This window comes from Schistocerca piceifrons, chromosome 2 (genome assembly GCF_021461385.2).
Source record: "Schistocerca piceifrons isolate TAMUIC-IGC-003096 chromosome 2, iqSchPice1.1, whole genome shotgun sequence".
Taxonomy (NCBI): domain Eukaryota; kingdom Metazoa; phylum Arthropoda; class Insecta; order Orthoptera; family Acrididae; genus Schistocerca; species Schistocerca piceifrons.
In genome coordinates, this window is record NC_060139.1 from 614,206,925 (window position 1) to 614,230,678 (window position 23,754).

The 23,754-nt window shown below is 43.0% G+C and overlaps 1 protein-coding gene across 1 annotated transcript in view; it reads right to left on the reverse strand.

Moving 5' to 3' along the window:
- LOC124775664 (transcription factor sox-3-like) overlaps positions 1 to 22,799 on the reverse strand; it is a 39,668-nt gene extending 16,869 nt beyond the window's left edge. The window contains exon 1 of the mRNA XM_047250492.1: positions 22,567 to 22,799. Coding sequence (XP_047106448.1) covers positions 22,567 to 22,799 — 233 coding nt within the window. The remainder of the gene's footprint in view (positions 1 to 22,566) is intronic.
- Positions 22,800 to 23,754: the final 955 nt, after the last annotated feature.

Genomic DNA, 23,754 nt, shown 5'->3' on the forward strand with positions numbered 1-23,754 from the left:
GGCATTAACGCGTCTCACACCTATTGTGATGTTAATTTCCTTGGATAGCTCGCCCTGGTGTTTCACCTTCGCTTTTGTCTCTGCTGTACACACTGTCACCAAGTTAATTAAGTTCCTTGGTATGCCACACTCCCTCAGGATGTTGTATATACTTAAACTGTACATACGGTCATACACCTTTGAGAAATCTACATACGTTACCAGGAACCAATGATTGAATTCCGAGTAAATCTCCCAGATTTGTCTCATGGTGAAAATTTTACCCGTGGTTGACCTTACTGCCCGAACTGTACTCTCCAACAATATCTTCACCAAAATGATACGGCTTTTCGAGAATCATTAATGCCACCACTTTGTATTGTACACTGAGAGGCAGTACGCTGACAAGGCAGTTGTCAATTGACAGTAGCAGAATACTGTTGAATGGGATTATCTGTCCCACACACTAACTTCATCAGCACACCAGGACAGCCGCGGGTGTTGGAACGATGCTTCCTGGATGCAGGGAGATGTGCCAGACCTGTATCGAATCCACCCAGCGGATTAATGAAGAGAGTCGGTGTGCTGGCCAGCCTTTATGTGATTTTTAGGTGGTTTCCTACATCCCAATCGGCGAATACTGGGCCGATACCCATGTACCTCCTCATTTACACTATTCGCACCCTGACTCTCGGCAGCATGTGCGGATGACAAGACGGTAGAAAGTTTTTCAGATATGTTTAAGCGAACTGTGACAGTGTAATTACGTGTTTCCTTATGCGATCAGAATCAAAAAGCGCCTCAACTGTTTAGATATTCCATACACCATCTTGTACTGCATAAATTATTTAAATAAACAGTATTCCACACGTTGTCTAGATTGTTTAAGCAATATTGCATACACTGAAATCGACTTCCAGCCAAATGGCCAATCAATTGAGTGTTTATCACGCCAGTTTCCAGGTGGGGGAGGGGAGGGCTGGAGGGTTTACCAGAGGGGTAATTAAAAGTATGCTTGAATTGGTGAGGGGAGTTCCCAGGGGGAGGGGTATGGGTGGGGGTTTCTTGGGAAATCACTTAACTGAATAATAGGTTAAGGACCTGTCAATCAAAAGGGCAGATTATCCCCAGGGTGTCATAACCCTGTTAGCAGAACAATAGTTTAAGGACCACTCAATCAAAAGCGAACAATAGGTTTGACCCTGAAGTAGGCAACGCACACTAACAAACAGCGCTTGTGCTCTCCTTGCTGCACTACTTACTCACACTTTCGCATGGGTTAACGCAAGATCCAGATATATGGGCTCCATGAATTCCGTCTCAGAGAGGAAGGGGTGGTGACAGGAAAGAGCATTTGCTACCTCTTCCACTAGCATTGTCCAGTCGAGACTAAGATGCCGATCCCATAAAGACTAGAGATAAAAGCCTGGAAACTTCATCCGTTGCACGCTTAAAATTCACGACGCGGAAATTTATTTACGTTCCACCTTGCGCTGCGTAAGATCTCCTCGCACGTCGGCAACACGAGGGCCCGCTCTCCCAGAAAATTGTCTTGGAGCCCCTGACTTCCGCTCCACAAATGTTTTGGCGTGGCTTTGCTTGTACCCTGCACGTGCTAGCCAGCTATCCTTAAAACGACGTAATGGCCTGTTTGCAAATATTTGCCAATATAAGATCGTGTAGAAGCAGTTTCTAATAGTTAGGCTCACAGAAACGGCATTAAATTTAGGTATACCTCATCACGTGTCGCAGTGTAAGTTGACTGCCTCGTTAGGAGTTGTGGCGCCGTGCATCGCTCTATCTTTCAGAAATTGTGTATTCCCACTTTTCCTTTAAGTATGTCCCCTCAGTCATCTCACATTATTTCTCTTTGTGCGAAAACAGGGACCGCACGTTCTTGCTCAGATTCCTATTTTCGCAATTTCTCACTGCTGACCGTGCATTGCTGAGGCGTTCATTTGGACGTGTCTGTGATTATTTGTTTCTCCTTTAGTACACCATGGACAATGTATGTAAATGAAAGGCAAACAATGTCTGTTGTTCTTCACGAGGTGCCTCTTTGTAACAAAATTACGAAAGAAATGTGGGCCAGTTAGCGCTTGCTTTTCGCCATGATGAGGTTATTTGCATGTGGGATAATGAAATGCGTTGGGCAGGCCCCTACTGTCAGAGGATTACTGACAGCTGTAGTTAATGAGCTACGACGAATAATGTAGAGGTAACGAAGTTGTACTTGATGCACGCAAGAGGTGTACAGAAGCCTCTTACCTTAGTCATTAATTAATCCAGGAAACAAATGTGATTAGTTAGTTAAATTGGTGCAAGTATCTTGTGTCTCCTAATAGTCTAAACACGGAGTTTTCCTTAGTAATTTTCAACTGGTGACGCGAAATAATCTCTTCAGGAATAGCAAGTACCCCGAAAAATCTCTTAGAGGCCGATATTTTGCGTGGATAGCTTTCAAACTTTTAACAAGAGTACCGATTATTGTTAAATGTTGAACATAATTTTTCCTTTTCTAGAAATTAAACTAAGAGAACAGAGCGCATAGCAAAGATTCACAAACATCTAGTCCTAAAAATGAGAAACTGTCCCATATAGTCAAAGAATTAGCAACTATGTGCGATATAGATATCCAAACAGTAAGTGTAGGAATATGACTTGAGAGTTCTTTTTAATTTCTGATGGATCCTTCTTAACAAAGGATTCCAAAAATAAAACAATTTTCGGTCAAATTTCAGAGTAGGGACTGTTACAAGTGTGGTACATGAGACGTTTGAAAGTAATAATGTGGTAATGTGAGACAGAAAGTTGAAGTCAGAAGCTGAATGTAGTTATGGAAGGTGAAATAGAAAAATGAGTTATAATCGTTTCCGGCTCGCTTTACAGTCCTTATCAGTTAAGCAATGAATGTAACAGGAGGAGTATAGTAACAGAATTGCTCTAGGCGAACCCTGCATCATTTGGAACCAATTCAAAAATACTGTTGTCAGGATGAAAATAAATCTCACTAGAAAGAGTTAAAGTGATAGAAAAGTAAAGATAGAATTGCACAACGTGTAACATTTCCGAAAGTAAGTAAGACTTGGTGTACTGAATTGTGCGAGAGAAATTGTAGAAGAATCTTTGGAAATAAACTAGAAGAGAAGGACGACAAAAATGTTTCCAGGATTCTTCAATATGTTTCACCTAGTAACAGCAAATGTTGACCTCAGATATCACAAGAAGCCGTCCTCGTAAAATAGCTTGAGAGATACTGAGTTGCTAGTTCAAATACAATGTGCTTAAAAAATTCTGAATTAGAATTTCGAAGCGAAACATTCTGATGCAGGCATAACCAGACATCAATACTACTTCGATCTATCACTTTTTAGTGCTGAGTGGTTTTGTTGTAGTTGAAAGGAACAAATAAGTATAGCTATCAATAACACATTAGGTGGGAAACTGTTAATGTAGCTGTTGAGGTATGTTTTCGGGAGATGTACGCAGTAGGTTAGGTAAAGAGGCTGCAACAGTGTGATTCAATTTACACTGAAGGGTTATTGTGGAGCTCAGAATTCTTAACGTATGGCTGGATGGAAGGTACCACTACTTCTCACGGAATACTGTTCATCCAATCTGAGACACTGATTTTTCATGTCATCCGTAAAACAGGTAGTGTACATTAAACATTTTATTAGTGACAAGAGGAGAGAGATTGGGGAATATGCAAAGGAATACATACAGTCTTTCCTCGCTCAGTAGCAATCGATAAGAAAGCTTCTAGAAGTTGTAATGTTCAGTTACTTGCGAAGTACGTATGTGTGTATTAAGAAGAACAAAAAGTCTGACCCGAAATAAGCTGTAGAATTGCTTACTAGGAAACGAAACCATCAGTCGACGTCAATATAATAAAGCAGAATATGCGAGAGAAATATGAAAATAATTTGAAAAAGAAATTAGTAACTCACAGTAACTGATGCAAAACTATCTACATGCATCCCACACAGGGCGTGTTGTCCAACGCAACAGACAGCGAGATATATCTTGCTGAGTTCCACATCAAAATAATAACAAAATAGATACCCCCTTCCACAAATTCTCCTAATAACAGCAGAAAAGTGCAGAAAAATGTCGCTGTGGTATTACTGTGTTAGTTTTCACAAATAAAGACGTTTTATCATAAACCGTATATATCTGTAACTAAACACGCCTCAAGATGAGGAAAACAAGCTCGAAATGCGTAACGTTATGTTAAAACTGAAAATAACTGTAGCTTTGATTGTGAATTTAAATTTTTCCCGGTAAATTGAGTATTTCTAATGGGTTATAAGCTTGCAACTGCTCACATTTCACGATATTTTTATTGGGCACCTACCAGTCATCCTCAGGTGAGCCATCCAAGGCATTGGTAGAGAGCGATGATTGGATGAGAGTCTGAAATTTCTTCCTCAAATTACAGTGACTGGTGGCATTACAACGCAAATAATTACTATATGTTCGTTAAAAGATAGCGACTATTGCGAACATCTGAAAGTCCACTCAGATCCCACAGATATTGATACTTATTCACAATGGCCTATGGCACTTGTGTACTCCTCTTTTCTGATGATCGCATATTAGTCTCTGCTCTAAAATGACTTTTTTCTTGGTAAAATTATTTACTTGTGCCTGGTAAAGGGAAGAGCAGATGTTAAATAACGGAACTTATGGACTCTAAAGTAACCGAAATTAGAAAAATTAGTCAGTAATTAATAAGAGATAATGAATATTTATGAACCAAATGACCTCCGTCAACGAAGTGTGGCAGTTCGAACTCACGCGTCGTATTCTTATATTCACGAGGATGGTTTGATAAATGTGGTAAATTTCCTTGAAGTAATGGAACACTTTTGTTGCACCTTAATAGCTGGTAACCTTGACTATTCTAAAGATCAAATACAGAATTTCAATAACGTACAGCGCACGGTTCATTGCTGACAGCAGCCTGAATTGGTCGGTGTGTCGACAGCGACTGAAAATGGGGAAATCCGAGTTTCATGCTGTTATTAAATATTTCCATTCGAAGGTTGGACTGCCGCATAAATCAAAACAGAACTGGATGAAGTTCACGCTGACTTTGTACCTTCATTGAAGGCTATTTACTTTGGATTAACAAAATTTAAGCGTAGTTACGCAAGCAACGAAGACGAAACGCACTCTGGCCATCCAATTGAGATTACCATAAAGCCATTGGCAAAAACCATAATATGGTAATGCAAGACCGCCGAATAAAAATTCGTGGCATTGCTGAGACTATAGACACCTCAAATGAACGAGTGCATAATATCCTGCACGGAGAATTCGCTATGAAGGAGCTGCGTGCGAGGTGCGTACCACGATTGCTCACAGTCAACCAGTTCCGTATCCAGCACAACACACATTTCAGTACAATGTCTGCAGATGGTTAATAGCCTCCGTAAGACTTTTGGAACCGATTTGTGATTGTTAAAGAGACCTGGATCCATATTTACACATCAGAGTCAAAACGGCAGTCAAAACAATGGACAAGGGCTGGCGAAAGTGCACCGAAGAAGTGCAAGACCATTTTGTCAGTTGCCACTGCATTTATAAATTCTCAAGGAATAATCCTCATAGATTACTTGGGTAATGGCAGAACGACAACTGGACATTATTATGAGCCGGCCGGGGTGGCGGAGTGGTTCTAGGCGCTACAGTCGGGAACCGCGCGACCGCTACGGTCGCAGGTTCGAATCCTGCCTCGGGCATGGATGTGTGTGATGTCCTTAGGTTAGTTAGGTTTAAATAGTTGTAAGTTCTAGGGGACTGATGACCTCAGAAGTTAAGTCCCATAGTGCTCAGAGCCGTTTGAACCATTATTATGATTTTTGGTCGTTTAAAACTTGCGTTGGCTGAAAAAAGCCAAGGCTGGCACACAAAAAAATGCTGTTTCACCAGGATAATTCAGCGTCAAACAAATTAGCGATAACAATGGCAGAAATTACGTGAACTGGGTTTTTAATTGTTTCGTCGTCCACCCTATTCGCCAGACTTAGTCCCATTGATTTCTACCTGTTCCAGAACTTAAAAATTTGACTTTGCAGAAATTTTCATCAAATGAGTTGCAGGAAACGAGTATTTTGCTGAGTTCGACAGAACCTGTTTTCCGGATGGGACCAAGTGCATATCCCTCAGAGGGGACTGTGTCGAGAAGTAAGGTGAGGTGTTCATAAAACAAACATTTCTTCACCAGGTTACCTTCCATTCAGAAGGCTGTTGAACGCAGCGACTGTTATATTGACTTGTAAATAATAGATTCCAGCTATCAATCGTCCTCTTGAAATTTTATTGACACATCTAGATTTCAGCTAGAAACTAGCCATTCTCAATGCTAAGAATACAACAGGTACATAGTTAGATGATGTCATAAAAAAGTTGTAATTAATAGCTTAACTCATGTGGTTTGTATATTACACACCACTATCATTTTTGATCAATGCATGTAATGCCCGTTGGTCGGGCTTCATCCACACTTCATTGAATACTAATGTATGCGGAAGGCGGGCTGTGTGGTATGTAATATACAGTCCATATGAGTTAAGCCATTAGCTGCAAACTTTTTTATGACATCATCTATGGACCTGTTGTATTCTTAGCATTGAGAATGGCTAGTTTCTACCTGAAATCTAGGTCTGCTAATAAAATTTCAAGAGGACGACTGACAGCTGAAATCTATTATTTACAAAACATTTTCTCTTTCTTTTTTACCATACGTAACAGACCACCTTCATATATTTTGGTTTTCCTTGGCACCGCGCAGGCAAGGCTCTGGACTCACATATTGGAGGACCATGGTTCAGATCTCCGACGATCCATGCAGATTTAGTTTTACCGAGGTTTCTCTAAATCGATTACGGCGAATGACGCGTTGGTTCCCACGAAAAGAACACGGCCGATTTACGGCCGATTTCCTTCCGAATACTTGCCCTTATCCGAGCTTGTACTTCATCTCTAGCCATCTCGTCGTCGACAGAACGTTAAGCACTAACTAACCATAAGGCGGAATTAAAGAAAAAATTAATTCGAGAATATGGAAAAACATTAAGAGGAGCTTCCAACCAGAGCAAAATTATCTCCTGGCCTCCATTCTTTCGTCAAAAATCTCCCACAGAAAGAGTGTGTACATGGAGGCACACTTCGTGACTAAGATACAAATATTCGGCTTGATAATTTTTATATGTCACATCGGAAAATTCGAGAGAACGTTTACTGATAAATACTGCTTATTTACAAGTCTCTAAATTTTGTTCGCAAAAAACACATCGCCCTTTGGAACAGCGTAAGCTGGCGCCATTTTCATGACACTGGACTCGAATTCGGGAGGACGACAGGACGACAGTTCATGTACACGGCCGGATATACAGATTTAGGTTTCCTGTGATTTTCCTAAATCGCTCCAGGTAAATGCTGGGATGGTTTCTTTCGATGGACATGGCCGAGTTTCTTCTCAGTCGTTCAAATAATCCGAGCTTGTGCTCCGTCTCTAATGACCTCGATGTCGACGGGACGCTAATACCTAATCTCCCCCCTTTTCTTCCCTTTGGGATATTTAAAGTCCAATTTTAAACTTCCTGTTTTTGTTGGCAGTGGCTTAAGGAAGTAAGAAAGAAGAAAGGCTGCCGGCTGTTGGCCGAGCGACTCGAGGCGCTTCAGTCCAGAACCGAGCTGCTGCTACGGTCGCAGGTTCGAATCCTGCCTCGGGCATGGATGTGTGTGATGTCCTTAGGTTAGTTAGGTTTAAGTAGTTGTAAGTGTAGGGTACTGATGACCTCAGATGTTAAGTCCCATAGCTCTTAGAGCCATTTGAATTTGAAGGGAGACTAGAACAGAATTGGCTGGCAAGTTAATGACATGCAGAAATCCACGTCCACAAAGAGCAGGAAAACTCATAGAGAAGCACTATCGTCAAACCAAACAGCAGTCTTCTTCAACTTGGAAAAAAAAAAAGGTTGACGTGTGCATCTCGATGGTTGATAAATTTACGAAAAATTACTGGTCGTTTTCTTTTAAGCTCATTGTGTCTGCTGCTCAAAGTAAATGTAAATTAGGGCCTGCCAGTACCTTTAGTGTACAGAAAAGAGATTCCCGTCCTATAAGTAGTATTCGAGAATCCGAAGTTGGCACGAGACAGCGGAGAGTTGTGTGGTTGTTTCAAACGTCCTCGCTCCCTATTCAACTAGAAGAAGTCGAAGACTCTGACCGAAATGTTGTGAGACCTTGCTCTTCGGTTTAGCCACCAGCGACCAGCGCTTGTGCATGCTCGGATCCAGGGAGTGGGGGTGGGGCGTTTGGAGGTGTGGACACCCTCCTCAAAGCAAAACCAGTATACAGCAGCGACGTCCATTGTTGTAAGGATTATATTAAAACATTTTATTGTTGTTATTGTTAAAATTGTAGGCAAGTTAACTAATTGTTCCGTCTCTTCTTTGTAGAACAATATAATTATAAATGAAAAGCACAATTTGTTTATGTTCTACAGAATTAATGTATTTTGTTAACCGGTTTTCGCCGTAGACGGCCGTCATCAGACTTTGACTGGCTATCGTCCTCAAAGAACGAACCATATTGGCGAACGGCATTGAAAACCAAGAGTGAGGCACGAACATAGGATGAATGTCATCTTTGGTGGTGCGGTGGCAATGCAATTAAAAAGAGAAAAGTTAAACAGGAAATGTATATAAAGGGAGGAAACCAGAACAAACATTAACACTAAACTCGAGAAGAATAGGTGTGAGTATGACAGTTTAAATTAAATTAGCAATTTTATTTTATTGGGATTCTTAATTTAATTTAAATTGTTCTACAGACACTGTTATTTCGAGTTTGCTGCTTACGTTTCTTCTGTCTTACTCTCTTTATATTAATTGACTGTTTAACATTTAACTTTTTAATTCCATTACCACTGCACCGTCAAAGATGACATTTACCCTGTGCCCGTGCCCCGCTTTTGAGTAATATCTCTTTGAATGTCTTTGAAGAACATTGCAACTACTTTGACGACGATAGTAAGTTTGTTTAAAGTCTGTTGATGGTTTCTAAGCCGAAAACCGGTTAACAAAATAAATCATTTCTGTAGAACATGCAAAACACTGTACTCTTTATTTATAAAATTTTAGGCACATGTACCATCCCGAATTTGGGGGAGGGGGCATGGCAACTTTATTTTTTGGGGGGCAGAGGAGACATTCAAAAACGTTACTAACCCCTCCCCCTATAACGATACACCAGATAAGGTCTTGCATTAATCGTACAGCATATTGTGGAACACGGCAGTAGGTGTAGAGTTGAACTCTGCTGGAACAGATTGGATTGGCAAGATTAGGAATCAGGATGGTCTTTGCGAATTCAACGAAGAAAGGAATATAGGAAAGTACTGACAAGGAGACAAAAGATTTGTTAAGACATCAGGAAATAACTTCCATGGTAACAAAGGGAGCTGCAGAGGGTAAAAGTGGAAGGGGAATTGAGAGATTGGAATACATTCAACAAACACAATGGTAGAAGCAAAACCACAACCCAAAGAAGGAGTTGTGCGACATAAACTAATGCTGATATCGTGTTTCTAGATTGAAAGTTGATGTATACTCAAATTTCATGCCGGTCACATAAGAGTAGCAATAGTAATTCACTATGAGGATGCAAATCAGGTTTGCTTTAAATACACACTGTAACTGTCGTGAAAGAATACCTTTAAGGAGACAAAGCACCTGTCTGAGTTTGAACGAGGTCATGTATTAGAGCTACGACTAGCTGGATGTTCCTTCTGCGATACTGCAGACTTGGCAGGAGTGTAGCCACTGTACATGACTGCTGGCAGCTGTGGTCACGGGAATCTACGGTCGCAGGAACACCGGGCTCCGGACGGACAAGTGACACTTCCGAGAGGGAAAACCATCGTGTTCAGTGTATAGCTCTGGTGCATCATATTGCATGTGCAGCAGCAATGTGAGCTGTAGTAGCACCACAGTGACGCAATGAAATGTTGCAAATCGGTTACTTCAAGGACAGCTCCGAGCCAGATGCAATGTAGCGTGCATTCCACTGACCCCAAACCGCCGCCATTTGCGACTTCAGTGGTGTCAAGCGAGAGCTCATTGGTGGGTAGGGTGGCGGTCTGTTGCGTTTTCTGATGACAGCTGGTTCTGCTCGGTGCCAGTGATGGCCGTGTGCCGGTTAGAAGGAGGCCAGATGAGCGCCTGCATCAACTTATGTGCGTGCTGGACCCGCTGGACATCCACCTGGAGCTATGGACTGGGGCGCGATTTCGTATGACGGCAGAAGCACTCTCGTGGTTATTTCACGTTCCTGCCTGCAAATATGTACGACCACCTGGTGTACGACCTTTTGTGCTGCGATTCATGAACAGCATTGCAGGGGGTGTTTTCCAACAGGATAATGCTCGCTCATCGCTGTTGTAACCTTACGTGCTCTACAGAGTGTCTACAAGTTGTCTTGGGGTGCTAGATAACCAGACCTGTCTCCAATCGAACACATATGAAACATTGGCGGACGACAATTCCAGCGTCATCCATAAACAGCACTAACCTTTCCTGTAATGACCGACCAAGTGCCACAAGTGTGGAACTCCATATTATAAACTGACACCCGGCACTTGTACGCACAATGCGTGAACCTTCGGATGATTTCATTCAACATTATTAATGTACCAAAATTTCACATTTGCAATTGCATAAGTGCCGCTTACATTAACCCGTATCAAACTTCCTAGCAGATAAAAACTGTGTGCCGGGCCGAGACTCGAACTCGGGACTTTTGCCTTTCGCGGGCAAATGCTCCACCAATTCTTTTTTTTTTTTTTTTAAATAATGAGTAGGTGGAGACAAGACGGGCAGGGGTCGGAACCCGAGGCCTGGCCGCGATGTCTCCCCCCTCCCGTCCCTGAAGCACTCCCTCAAAGTAGTTTTTTGATTTATTTTTATTTTTATTACTATTATTATTTTATTTTTACCAGGAACGTGGTAAATGAACAAAGGATCTTTATTGATACAAACTTAAATACAACAGAAATGCCATCCTTCCGGCGAAAATAACACAAGACAGTACACTCGTACAAGGCGAGCAAGTTTTTCTTTCTTTTTTTTTGTATGAACAAGGTGTGGGAAAAAAGAATAATAATACTGATATAAGCTAAGAGGTGTCAAGCAATGTACAGTGGAGTGGGGGAAAACCAGTGTGTTCTGGTTTAGTGCATAAAAGAAAGGAGGCGCGTGTCCATGCGCCTACTTCACTGTGGGTTACAATATAGAAAGTAGCGCGGGGAGTCTCAGACGTCAGCAGGGGGGGACGGGAGTGCTGTCGGCGTGTGGCACCATCCAACTGAGCGGGGGTGACGTAAAGATCGCATGTAGGTAATTGGCGAAGAAGGCGCGGTAGCGCGGTCGGTGTTCGACTACACTGTGGGCGGTTTGTAAGTACTGCCAGAAATCAAGGCGTGATTTGTCGCCAGCATTATACATGTAGGTGATCGTCCATCCCTTGACCCATACAATCGCATGACCAACTAAGCCACCCAAGCACGACTCACGCCCCGTCCTCACAGCTTTACTTCTGCCAATACCTCGTCTCCTACTCTCCTACCTTCCAAACTCTACAGAAGCTCTTCTGCGAACCTTGCAGAACTAGCACTCCTGGAAGAAAGGATATTGCGGAAACATGACTTAGCCGCAGCCTGGGGGATGTTTCCAGAATGAGATTTTCACTCTGCAGCGGTGTGTGCGCTGATATGAAACTTCCTGGCAGATTAAAACTGTGTGCCGGACCGAGACTCGAACTCGGGACCTTTGCATTTCGCGGGCAAGGCTCTACCATATGAGCTATACAAGCACGACTCACGACCCGTCCTCACAGCTTCAATTCTGCCAGTACCTCATCTCCTACGTTTCAAACTTTACAGAAGCTCTCCTGCTTCAGGAGTGCTAGTTCTGCAAGGTTCGCAGGAGAGCTTCTGTAAAGTTTGGAAGGTGGGAGACGAGGTACTGGCAGAAGTAAAGCTGTGAGGACGCGGCGTGAGTCGCGCTTGGGTGACTCAGTTGGTGGAGCGCTTGCCCGCGACAGGGAAAGGTCCCGAGTTCGAGTCTCGGTCCGGCACACAGTTTTAATCTGCCAGGAAGTTTCATATCGGCGTACACTCCGCTGCAGACTGAAAATCTCATTCTGGAAACTTAACCCTTATCCTTCGTGTGTTAATGGCCTAAAAATGTTACCTGCAAAAATGTATTCTCGAAATTGCATTGTTCCACATTATTTATCTTTAGGTGTTGCAATTTTTTTCCGTCAGTATAACTGAGGACTATGATTTGAAGAGCTACTCTGAGATGGAGACGTAGGTGACGAATTTGTTGCGGTCCTCATGAAACCAGTCAGAAAGTTGATAACTCAAAAAAGAAAAGAGGAGACTGAGAATGTGGAGTGCAGAGTTTGAGGAGGGTGTGGGGAGAGTGATGTGGGAGACGGCGAGTGCCCGGCTGCGTCGCCGCCTCTGCCGCTGCGGCTGCCGCCTGCTGGCCCCGTGTTGCGCGACCGCCGACCGCCCTCATTGATTTTCGGACGCGCCACGTCGCTCCGCGCAAAGAAGCAGGGCGGGGGCCGGCACGCGGCTTTAATCGGCCCGTGATTTGTTTGCGCGCTATCTGACGGCCCCCAGCGTCGCTGTCCGCGGCTGCCGCGAGCGTCGCAGCGCCGCCGCGCAGTTATCTGGCCGCAGCGCCCGCCACTGGCAAATAATGCCGTGATGTAGCGTGCACCTCCGCTTCTCCGTATGTGCCTGTCCTCGCTCTTTAATTTGCTTCGCTGAATCGGGCCATTAATACCGCTTCTGACTCGTGTGAACGTGAGCTAGAAAATCGGGGGGGGGGGGGGGGGGGGTCACAGTAGCATCAGCCTAATATTGTCGATTATTGAAAAACGTGTGGCTCGGTGGCCAAGTGGGAGTACTCCCTTCGGTGTTACAGATATTGCAGTTCTAACGATACATGCTCGATGGTCAAGGACGACATCAACAAACGAAAAAAGGAAAATAAAATAAAAGGTAAAACAAAAATAGAAAAAGTTAAATGAAAAGGATGGAATAGAACACTTTTAAAATGTAAAAATAAAAATATATCATATAAAAGATAATAAATAGGAAAACGAAAAAGGAAAAAAAATCAGTGAAATACAGGACACGAAAAAACAAGTATGAACAAAAATTTAAAAAGACTGTGTAAGTTTCAGGTTACAGCTACAAAATTCATCGCCGGGTTCCTCAGTCGGTCTTAGGGTTTTTTACATCTTCATCTACATTTATACTCCGCAAGCCACCCAGCGATGTGTGGCGGAGGGCACTTTACGTGCCACTGTCATTACCTCCGTTTCCTGGTCCAGTCGCGTATGGTTCGCGGGAAGAACGACTGCCGGAAAGCCTCCGTGCGCGCTCGAATCTCTCTAATTTTACATTCGTGATCTCCTCGGGAGGTATAAGTAGGGGGAAGCAATATATTCGATACCTCATCCGGAAACGCACCCTCTCGAAACTTGGACAGCAAGCTACACTGCGATGCAGAGCGCCTCTCTTGCAGAGTCTGCCACTTGAGTTTGCTAAACATCTCCGTAACACTATCACGCTTACCAAATAACCCTGTGACGAAACGCGCCGCTCTTCTTTGGATCTTCTCTATCTCCTCTGTCTCCCCCCCCCCCCCCCCCGCCCTCCCCGTGTTATCGTTTCTTTCCTCTGTGGCAATGATTTGTTAAGGGGGAAAATGTCACACAGCACCGCGTTTCGCATTCCGAGCTAAACTGTAGGTTACTTGAGAACTGGGTAGGTTCAGAGGTCCGGAAGAGAACTACAGCTCTGCTGGAACAAATGTAGATACCGATGTTTCAATGACACCTTGAAGATAGTGGTCATGATCTATAGTAAACAATCTATTTACACTTCTTCAATTTTAAATCATCAGGTTTCTGACGTACGTAGCTATTTGGAAGATAATCGAGAGAAAAACAAGAGTAACGAGCGCCTTAAGTTCGCGGCACAAAAATGACATTGGATACGGAGTGCTGACGCTGCTTCAAATCTTAACCTTCTGTCATGGTAGAAGAGACACTATCCAGACACTGTGAGCTCTAAGTATGGCTAATGAATTTAACACGAAGCTTGTATTTTGCCGACTCGTAATTCAGTGGCTGTCCTCGGCAAAGTTCAGACAAAATTATGTCTGAATCGGTGACTGGTGACTATTCTCGTCAAACTGCAGTGTATCTGTGGCGCTTGGCTTGGAGGTCCACCGCTCGAATCCTGGCGGTAGAAGGAATTTCACGTACACAACCGGGTCGATAAGGCACAAGAAAGGCCAGCGTGCGGCCTGTATTATGCTTTTAGTAGTTCGAACAAGACGACAGGCAAACCATGAGTAGTCAGATCGCAGCCGTTTGTCACACCGTCGGCAGTAGCACCCTATCAGTAAAGGGAAGAAACTGATGAACTGGGCAACGTTACTGCATGAAACAAAACACAATTCCCGTAAAGTAATCACTATCATTTGTAACTGGCTGAAAACCCCGGCGTTGCTTGGGTCCTTATTTATCCGAATATTTATCCGAATCTTCTATCACTCCATCGCCTCTTCACGCCTTTCTCTGTCCATCTCTCCCTACCCCTCGCTCTAATCCATCCCCCTCTCTGTTCATCTTCTGCTCCTCCCTTTCTGTATTCATCTTCTCCCCTCCATTCTCTCTTTGTTCATTTCTTCGTCCCCCCTCTCTCTGTCCAATTTCTCCTTGCTGCATTTTATCACCACAGTATTTCTTTCCAGATAGTTCATAATGTATGTATCATTGGTTGAAACCGATCCAGGGTTTAGTAGGAGATGTTGAACATATGCTTATGTGACGTATAATGCACACTGTGATACCGCGTCATAATGTAAAAAAAACTGCACTGTATAGTATACACACACTATAGTGTTTTACATTATGACGCTGTCGCATTCTCAGAAAACCTTTACGTCAGCTGACTCTGGCCGCGTAAGCCACTCTGGCCGCGTAAGCCTATGCAGTTACATATATTTGTACACTTACGTGTCTGCATTTTTGCTGCTTTACACCTCGCGATTGAAAAAGAGGACGTTAAATTTTTCTGTGGTATTCGGCCGCGTGGCTTGATCTTAGGTCTCGAAAAAAAAAAAAAAAAAAAAAAAAGATTCAAATGGCTCTGAGCACTATGGGACGTAACATCTGAGGCCATCAGTCCTAGAACTTAGAACTACTTAAACGTAACTAACCTAAGGACATCACACACATCCATGCCCGATGCAGGATTAGAACCTGCGACCGTAGCAGTCGCGCGGTTCCAGACTGTAGCGCGTAGAACCGCTCTGCCACCCCGACCGGCGGTCTCGAAACACTTTGGTAAAATTATTGGCTTGCTGCACTGCTCATTCTCGCGACTTGGGTGAAACACTGAACAGCACAAATAAGAGACAAATTGGGCTTCCTACTTTTGAAGGTATTCCAAGTCAACAAAATGTATGAAATAAATTCCACCAGATTATTTTCGAACATTTCCAAATGACACCTTCTCATCCAAACATCCTCAAATCTAATGGTAGGCCTGTTAAGGAATCCTATTTTCACAGTATTTTTATACAAATAAAAAGTCGTCTATCTAACAAATTTGGTTGAAACTGCTCCAGATGTTTCTGAGTTACGTTTCAATGCCACCCCCTTTTTATTCCCAGCCCTATGGGATGTAGGTGGTTCTTAATCCGACAGTGCTCCTTTACAGATAGTAAGTAGCCAGTAAAACGCCGATTCTTTACAGAATCGCACTTAAATGTATAAAACAGTTTCACAGTTCTGATTACACATGAGACAATGTGTTAAATATTTGGCTGGAAGCACGCAAGCGAGAAAAAGTTTTGAAACTATGTTTAAAGTCGCTAAGTGCTCTCAATATCAAATACTGGAGGAGTACAGTCTGGGTAATTTGCGCTCCGCTTTAAGAAATCCTAGTTTCTGACGCATCTCAATGTTTGTGACGTCATATCTCCTGAACTATGTGTCATACAATGATATAATTTTGCAGAGACATTGAGTGGTGTAAGTGGATACCGCCTGCGAAATTTGCTGCGAATAGAGGTAGTAATAAAAAAGGAATAAATTAAAACGTCATGCCTGATACGGCAGTTTTACTGCACGAATAGCGAAAATGTAATGAGCTATACATTTTTTACTTTCATCATATTTTAGGGACGTCAGCGAGACGAAGTTTAGTAAAGGTTTGAAATTATTTGTAAGGTTTGTTGCATGTCGCTAAATGCTCTCAATACTGGATTAATATAGTCTTGGTATTTGCCAGCAGTGGTGTTACTCCCACAGCACTTCTTTATAGATAACAGTTGGTATGTGAACCAAGTGTGGTTGAAATCTACCCAGACGTTTAGGAAAGGATTTTGAACATACATACATACATCTTTATTGTGTGTCGAGATTACTTTTACGAATTATGTAACTTCACCGTCGTTGTTGATGACTGCTAAAGAATAAAGTATATAGTCTTTACGGCGTACCTTCTATTAAGTTTACTCTGTTTTTGGATCTAAATCAGCAAAAAACAACGATACTCAACTCTGAAAGAGGGAAGAGTAAGGTCCGAAGTCTCGCCACTATGACGTCATTAAAGGCGGAGCAGAAAATCGAACTGAACAGTGATTGGAAATGAAATCGGTTGTATAATTTCAACCGAACCTTCACGTCATCTGCTTCTGATGATTTAGTGAAACAGCGGAAAGCTTAGATCTGGTTGCCGTAAGGGGCTCTGAACAACACTCCTCCCACATTTTGAACTGTAAAGGCAAAGCAGGAGCGTTAGCAGAGATGAGGGGTGGCGTACATAATAGCCACATCCTACACCTCTCACATACGCGCTTTTGTTTTCGCGAAGTTTGATCTGCACTGTTGTGGTGCTCAGAGAATCTAACATTCTGGATAACCCTAGAAATAATCATGCATAATGTTAATGAGACTGAAAATGTGGGAAACATGGAACTTCAGGAAACATTCCGCATCAGTCGCAAAATTGAGTTAATCAGTGGACTCTCACGTAGGAAATGGCTGCTTCATTCTGAGCAGCAGTCCAGTACTTAAAAAGTGTCACCTAAATCACAGATAATTACAACAAAAATCAGTTACATCATGATTGGAGAGAATGATCCAAAATGTTTTCAGCAAATATGTCTGTGTGTGTGTGTGTGTGTGTGTGTGTGTGACAGAGAGAGAGAGAGAGAGAGAGAGAGAGAGAGAGAGAGAGAGAGATGAACATACGTTAATGATTCATTGATACTGGAAACGGGAAAAATCAAGACAAAAGTAGAGCTTTGTTCACTCGAAGAACTTTAGAACGGATCAAGTCATACTCGTATTTTTCAAGTAGCATTCATTTTACTGAGCAGGCACTACAATTATTCTGAGTTATGTATCTCATGTTTTCGACTTTCCCAAGGAATTCTCATACTTAGTAGTGCCGTGCTGGCCTTCTCTTATTTTGTGGCGTTAGGAAGTATGCGAGGGAAGCACCAGAAGAAATGACCAGTTAGTGCGACAGCGCCCAGGAAAAAACTGGTAATGATAGTGGCACCAACAAAACTCTAGAAGGAGGCCAACTCGTGAATATTTGAAGCAGGTCTTCGGGAAAATTGTATTTCATAGTTCTACATACGTGAGAAGAGTAAAACAGGACGAGAAGTGGAGGACGGTACAAAGCAAAAAGTTTTTCTCTGTGATATACTCTAAGGCTTAATTCTAGCAATTTTTCGAGGTTTTCCTGCATTTCTTAGTGTCAACACTCTTCTATTAGCCCACTGCATGGACAGAAGATAAACTCCGTCTACAACAAGCTTGTGGTTGATTGCTAGAAGCCACTCTTCCACTCTGCGATATTCTCTACTGTTCACTGATGTTTGAGTAATCAGAACTTTTATAACACCTGTAGTTATTATCCGTAGACGTCTACGTTTTATGTCAACTGTGAATACAACGCATGTCGTCGTACAAGTAAAGCCGAATTTACTCTTCAGCGGGTAATTTGCGGTCCCGCTCTAGCATGTAATGCACCACTATTCGCCGCATTACAGCACGATGGCACTAAAGTTGTTGGTCTAGTTAAGCGTCGAATCAACAATATATTGTAAGAATTCGAATGATATAAATATCGCAGTAAGAGCATCATGTTAGTAACTGTAATTAATTTCCATATAGTTACAATGAACATCGACCTACGCTGGGATGACGATTTTCCAGGAAGTTTATTTCTCTTAGACATAGCCAAAGTTGTTCCACATTTTATTTTATGCAACTTTCTCTCAATACCAAGAAAAATGCGTGACTCCTTTATAAAGTAAAATTTGCACAGTTTCTCTTTACGTTGAATTTAAAATTTTTCTTTTCGGGTCACACTAACTTTACGAACTGTCTGCAGTTTACTGAAAATCCTCATCGCATAGACAGAAACATACTGACGTTGAGCCATAACCAATATTAATTTTTGAAGCCAATTAAATATTAGTGTAGCAGGTATTTTATTTCGTTTTTCATTGTTATATGAGTTAAGTCACTTATTTTATATGATATATACAAAATATGGAATTCAACATGTGTGCTTAATCTACGAATTAACTTGCGTTGTTGAGCTCATCTGACTGCTCTACAGCGCTGGTATTTTGCATTCAACTTCTTTGATTGATTTGGGCCCTAGAGTCTAATATTTTCCTTTCTTTGGAGTCAATATCTTGAGCGAGTGTGGTGTTACGTATGTCTGTTTAACATGAAATCGTTAAATAAATGTGACGCTGGAAGCGTTAGTGGTTACAAGATAGTAATGTGATACGTCACAAAACACCTGCGACTCGTCGAGCGATTCTTCTCTCAGCGCATAAATGCTTTCTGGGGTTTTCACTGTAGTTTATTTTTTTCCTTTTCTCTTGGACTAATTATGGTGTGTAGGTCACTTAACATTAAATGGAATTTGAAATTCCACCTCTAAAATTTACAATTCTAGCGACAGGATAGTGTCTTGGATAGAGGCTGTCATTCTGCCACACCTCTCATCCTTATGCACAAGGTAAAGTTTTCCACGATAACTCGTAATATAATAAATACAGCAAACCCGTACCAAAAGTTTATCAAAATAAAAAATTTAAAAAACTGAATTTAGGCACAGAAAATTGTGTCAACAGAACTAACACATACACAATGTTCTAAACAGCGCAGTACTAACCGCGTACTTTTTAAACAATTATTTTGAGCTTAAATAGTCTCTATTCTAGGATAGTATAGCACAAATGCGCTATATTCAGGCGATGCGCGATGTCCCTACAATCAAAATGTCTCACAGAAATGTCGCTGCAATTTAGTAACTGAAGTAAATGTATTTATCTTAATATAAATTACATCATATTGCCATACTATAAAAATGTAGAATTTTCGTTTAAAGGGAAAACAAACAAGGTCAAATTGTAAAATAAAAACTGTTTTCTAAGACTGGCAGAGGATTCCTCGTCGGAAAAGATGCAATGTTTTTCGGTATCGGAAAATGTTTAGTTTTTGGTAAAGCTTCATTCTAGGAAGTTCTAGTCTACAGTGTATGTACAAAAATGGTTCAAATGGCTCTGAGCACTATGGGACTTAACTTCTGAGGTCATCAGTCCCCTAGAACTTAGAACTACTTAAACCTAATTAACCTAAGGACATCACACGCATCCATGCCCGAGGCAGGATTCGAACCTGCGCCCGTAGCGGTCGCGCGGTTCCAGACTGTAGCGCCTAGAACCGCTCGGCCACACCGGCCGGCGTGTATGTACATAAAGACCATTTACCAACTAGTCATAAGCCATCACAAGTGCGTTGCAACGACCTGCAAGAACGTTTCTTCAACGAGAAGAACAACAGTTCTTACTCATTTTACACGCTGTGTTTATAACAGTGTGTATAAAAAAGCTGTTACTCTCTTCTCAGCAACAGTCCGTGACAGGATTCTAGACTCCTCATTTTATATGAGCTTCCTGCGAAAGCACATGTGCAGATGTCTTTTCCCTTAGAGAACTCGTTGCATACAGAAAGTGTCTTATTCGATGTAAATATTTTCTCTATAAGAGCCGAACGATGAGTTGAGCAACATAACTGACAGATTTCCTTAGATACCCGGGAATAAGCTTTCATGCAGAAAGAGAGGCCTTAAACTTTTTGCTGCTCAGAACCATTTTGTTCCATCGACAATTTCCTTTTGACGGGACATTGTTCTGTAGAATCAGTTCGAATGCAAACCCGATAGGCCTAATTAGCGTCACTGTGCCACGCGAAGGAGTTTGCCACACTTCATCGTTTCGACGCAACAGTCTGTCTCTGTTAGGAAATACTTCATGCGTGTCATCTTGTATAGATACTAAATAAAAGGAATTGATGACGAACTTATACATCACAGCTTAATTCGCATATTAGCAAGATGTTTGTCTGAATAACATCTATAGAAGGAAGATAAATTCTTGCATTAATGGATCGGACAAATACAAGAAACTCTGTAAAATCAATTTAACGAGACGCAGCGGACAATGATAAGCATTGACATTCTTGGGCTTAGTTCTTCATGTTAACTGTGTCGGTCTGTTTCGCAAAAACCGAATTTTCACGGCATCTTTCTCTAATCAGTATTAAATGTTAGCTGTATGGGATAATGTGCTTTAACATACGACAGAAAATAATTAGATGGTCTGCAGTCGAGCTGATGATTTGGAACTACGCCACGTCTAAAGCAAACTGTAAGTGCAACGTAATGGACATGAGTAATGCTAACCCAATAGTGTACTGTTGGCGACACAAGCTGGTGAGACCAGGGTTACGCCAGCTGTCCACAAATTGGCTGTCAGAGGCAGCAGCGACGTACGCAGTGCGTGTTGCGTGTGCGTGAGCGTGCCGGCTACTGGCGGGAGGCCAGGGCGGGCGCAGCCGTCGCTTGTCGCGGTCACGTGACCGCTAATTGCGAGTCGCGATCTCCCAATCCTGTGGTACCCGGCGCGTGGTTTCATCGTAATGAACACTAATGAAAACGTTTGCTAATCTTCCGCTCAAAATGCAACAATTGTTAACATGAAGGGGAAACGACTAAAATCCAGATAGTGATACAGAGGCAGGTTTTCCTCCAGAATAAAGGGAATCTGACTTTCGATGTGCGTGACACTGGACCGCTATTCCGGTGTAGGGGATTAAATAATGTATGCTTTACTGTATCGCTTGTGCTTGAAAATTTTTCGCGAACATGTCTCTAATCACGCCTTATTTATTATTGAGGAAGAAATAGTTCTTTCTTAAAGGCTTGAAACTGATGCGAAAAGAGATTTCTTGTATTTTTTCGACATGTAAATTGCAGAGAAGAGACCTGAAAGTGTGATGCGCTCCACGCAAAATAACCGTCAGAGGATACAGGTTTATCTGCGTTTGACTGGTATTAGCTAACTGATTCGAAAAGGCATTTAGTTTATGTGGACAGGAAATACGCTGAACCCAGACTAGTTCTTGGTGAGATGACAGAAAGCGGTCTGGCTTGTAGGAAGACTGTTGGTATTCCGCTGAATGGGTTAGAAGAGCCACAGGCCAACTTAAATAAGTGTGACCGAACGGCATTTCAACCCTGCTGCTCTTGAGTACGAATTAATCGCTTTAACCAAGACGTCACCTTGCTCGGCAATCATGATCTAGGTATGGCGTAACTTTCCAGGCGGCTCGTGATGACATTAGTTTAGCAAACCCACAGCACGGTGCTTCAGTCTACCCAGATACAACCACCGATGCTGCTGTTTTGAACGTCTTTTCGTAGATACGTGTAACGTGACATGAGACATTTAATACGTGGTCCACAACTGGCAGTACACTGGTTACGTTTAGTGATTCATTTAAAATCATTTCGTTTCTCGCGAGGATCTCCAGTGACGGGTGTCTAAGGTATCGAACGAGACAGCTCGGTAGTTCAGATAATCGACACGTTTTTGACAGGTGCAAGCTTTAGATGCATCTGGATATAAGTGTTACTATTTAAGTATAATGCGGGATTTGTTTCTTCAGACGGCCATGAACTAAGGCTTTTTCTGTTGCTTGTCCTTAACCAATCCGAGATGGATTGCGTCTCTAGGAACCTCAGAATCAACAGGACATTAAACCTTCGTCATGCTTTAATATGGTCATCTGGCCTCTAATGCGCAGAGCTGAATTTGAAAGGCAATAATTCTTAACTGAAGAACAGACGACGAATATGGGCATATAAGCAACACAAACTAGAAACCGGCGCCGTTTGGAGAAGGTGACGAAAGGAATGATCCGGTTGATCAGATTTTGCATCTAAAGGAAACTATACGAAATTTTGATGAATAGAAAGGCAGACACGAGTGGCTGATAAATTTTAGTGGCGTTGCAGGACGATGATAACGTGGAAAAGGTTTTCAGGTCTTCTCGTTTTAGACAGCGGCTTATGACTGTCATAAGGAAGGTAGCTAGGTGACTGACCTGAGCCGCTTCGCTTCGTCGATGAAGGGCCGCTTCTCCATCTCGGAGAGAAGCTTCCACTCGGCGCCGAGCCGCTTCGAGATCTCCGAGTTGTGCATCTTGGGGTTGTCCTGCGCCATCTTGCGACGCTGTCCACGCGACCAGACCATGAAGGCGTTCATGGGCCGCTTGATGTGGTCGGGCGCGTGCTGCGGCCCGGCGCCGGCGCCGCCTCGCTGCTGGCCGCTGCTCATGGCTGCTGGCTGTGCCTCTGGCTGCCCACTGCCGCCCTGCCTCGCTGCCAGCCGGCCGTCGTGGCGCCGCCCCTCCCCCCCACCCCGCGACGACCCCCACCCCCTCCACGACACGCCCACGCGCTGCGCGGGACGGCCCACAACATGGCGCCGGCGCCCAGCCACAGGTGGCCTCTGCACGTGCGCCCAGTCGCCCAGCGGGCGCCTTCGTCTTTAGGTCCTCGTTGTAGACGTCACATCTCCTTCTCGTCCTCAGTTCGTAGCTCACTCGTCAGCGGCTACACAGTATGTAGCTACACTTCATCAGGATCATCATAATCGTAGTCTGACAATTCACGATCATTGCTGCGAAAATTCCCTCCCTCAGTTATGGATTTTTCCATTCACTTCAGTCTTCTGCTAAACATCCAACTTTGCTTCTGCTTATTTTCTTATGTCATTTACCAAACCTGCATTAGTGGTTCACTTCGCTCTAATTTTATATTTGGAATCAAGTAAAAACTTATTACACCTTTTGTTATGTCATCTGTTCGCCTAACTGCTGCCTCCCCCTCCCTTCATAAAAAATACGGTATTCTCTGTCTCATATGTTCAAATCTACATCTACATTTATACTCCGCAAGCCACCCAACGGTGTGTGGTGGAGGGCACTTTATGTGCCACTGTCACCTCCCTTTCCTGTTCCAAGCGGGTATGGTTCGCGGGAGGAACGACTGTCGGAAAGCTTCCGTCCGCGCTCGAAGCTCTCTAATTTTACATTCGTGATCCCCTCGGGAGTTATAAGTACGGGGAAGCAATATATTCGATACCTCATCCAGAAACGCACCCTCTAGAGACCTGGACAGCAAGCTACACCGCGATGCAGAGCGCCTCTCTTGCAGAGCCTGCCACTTGAGTTTGCTAAACATCTCCGTAACGCTATCACGTTTACCAAATAACCCTGTGACGAAACGCG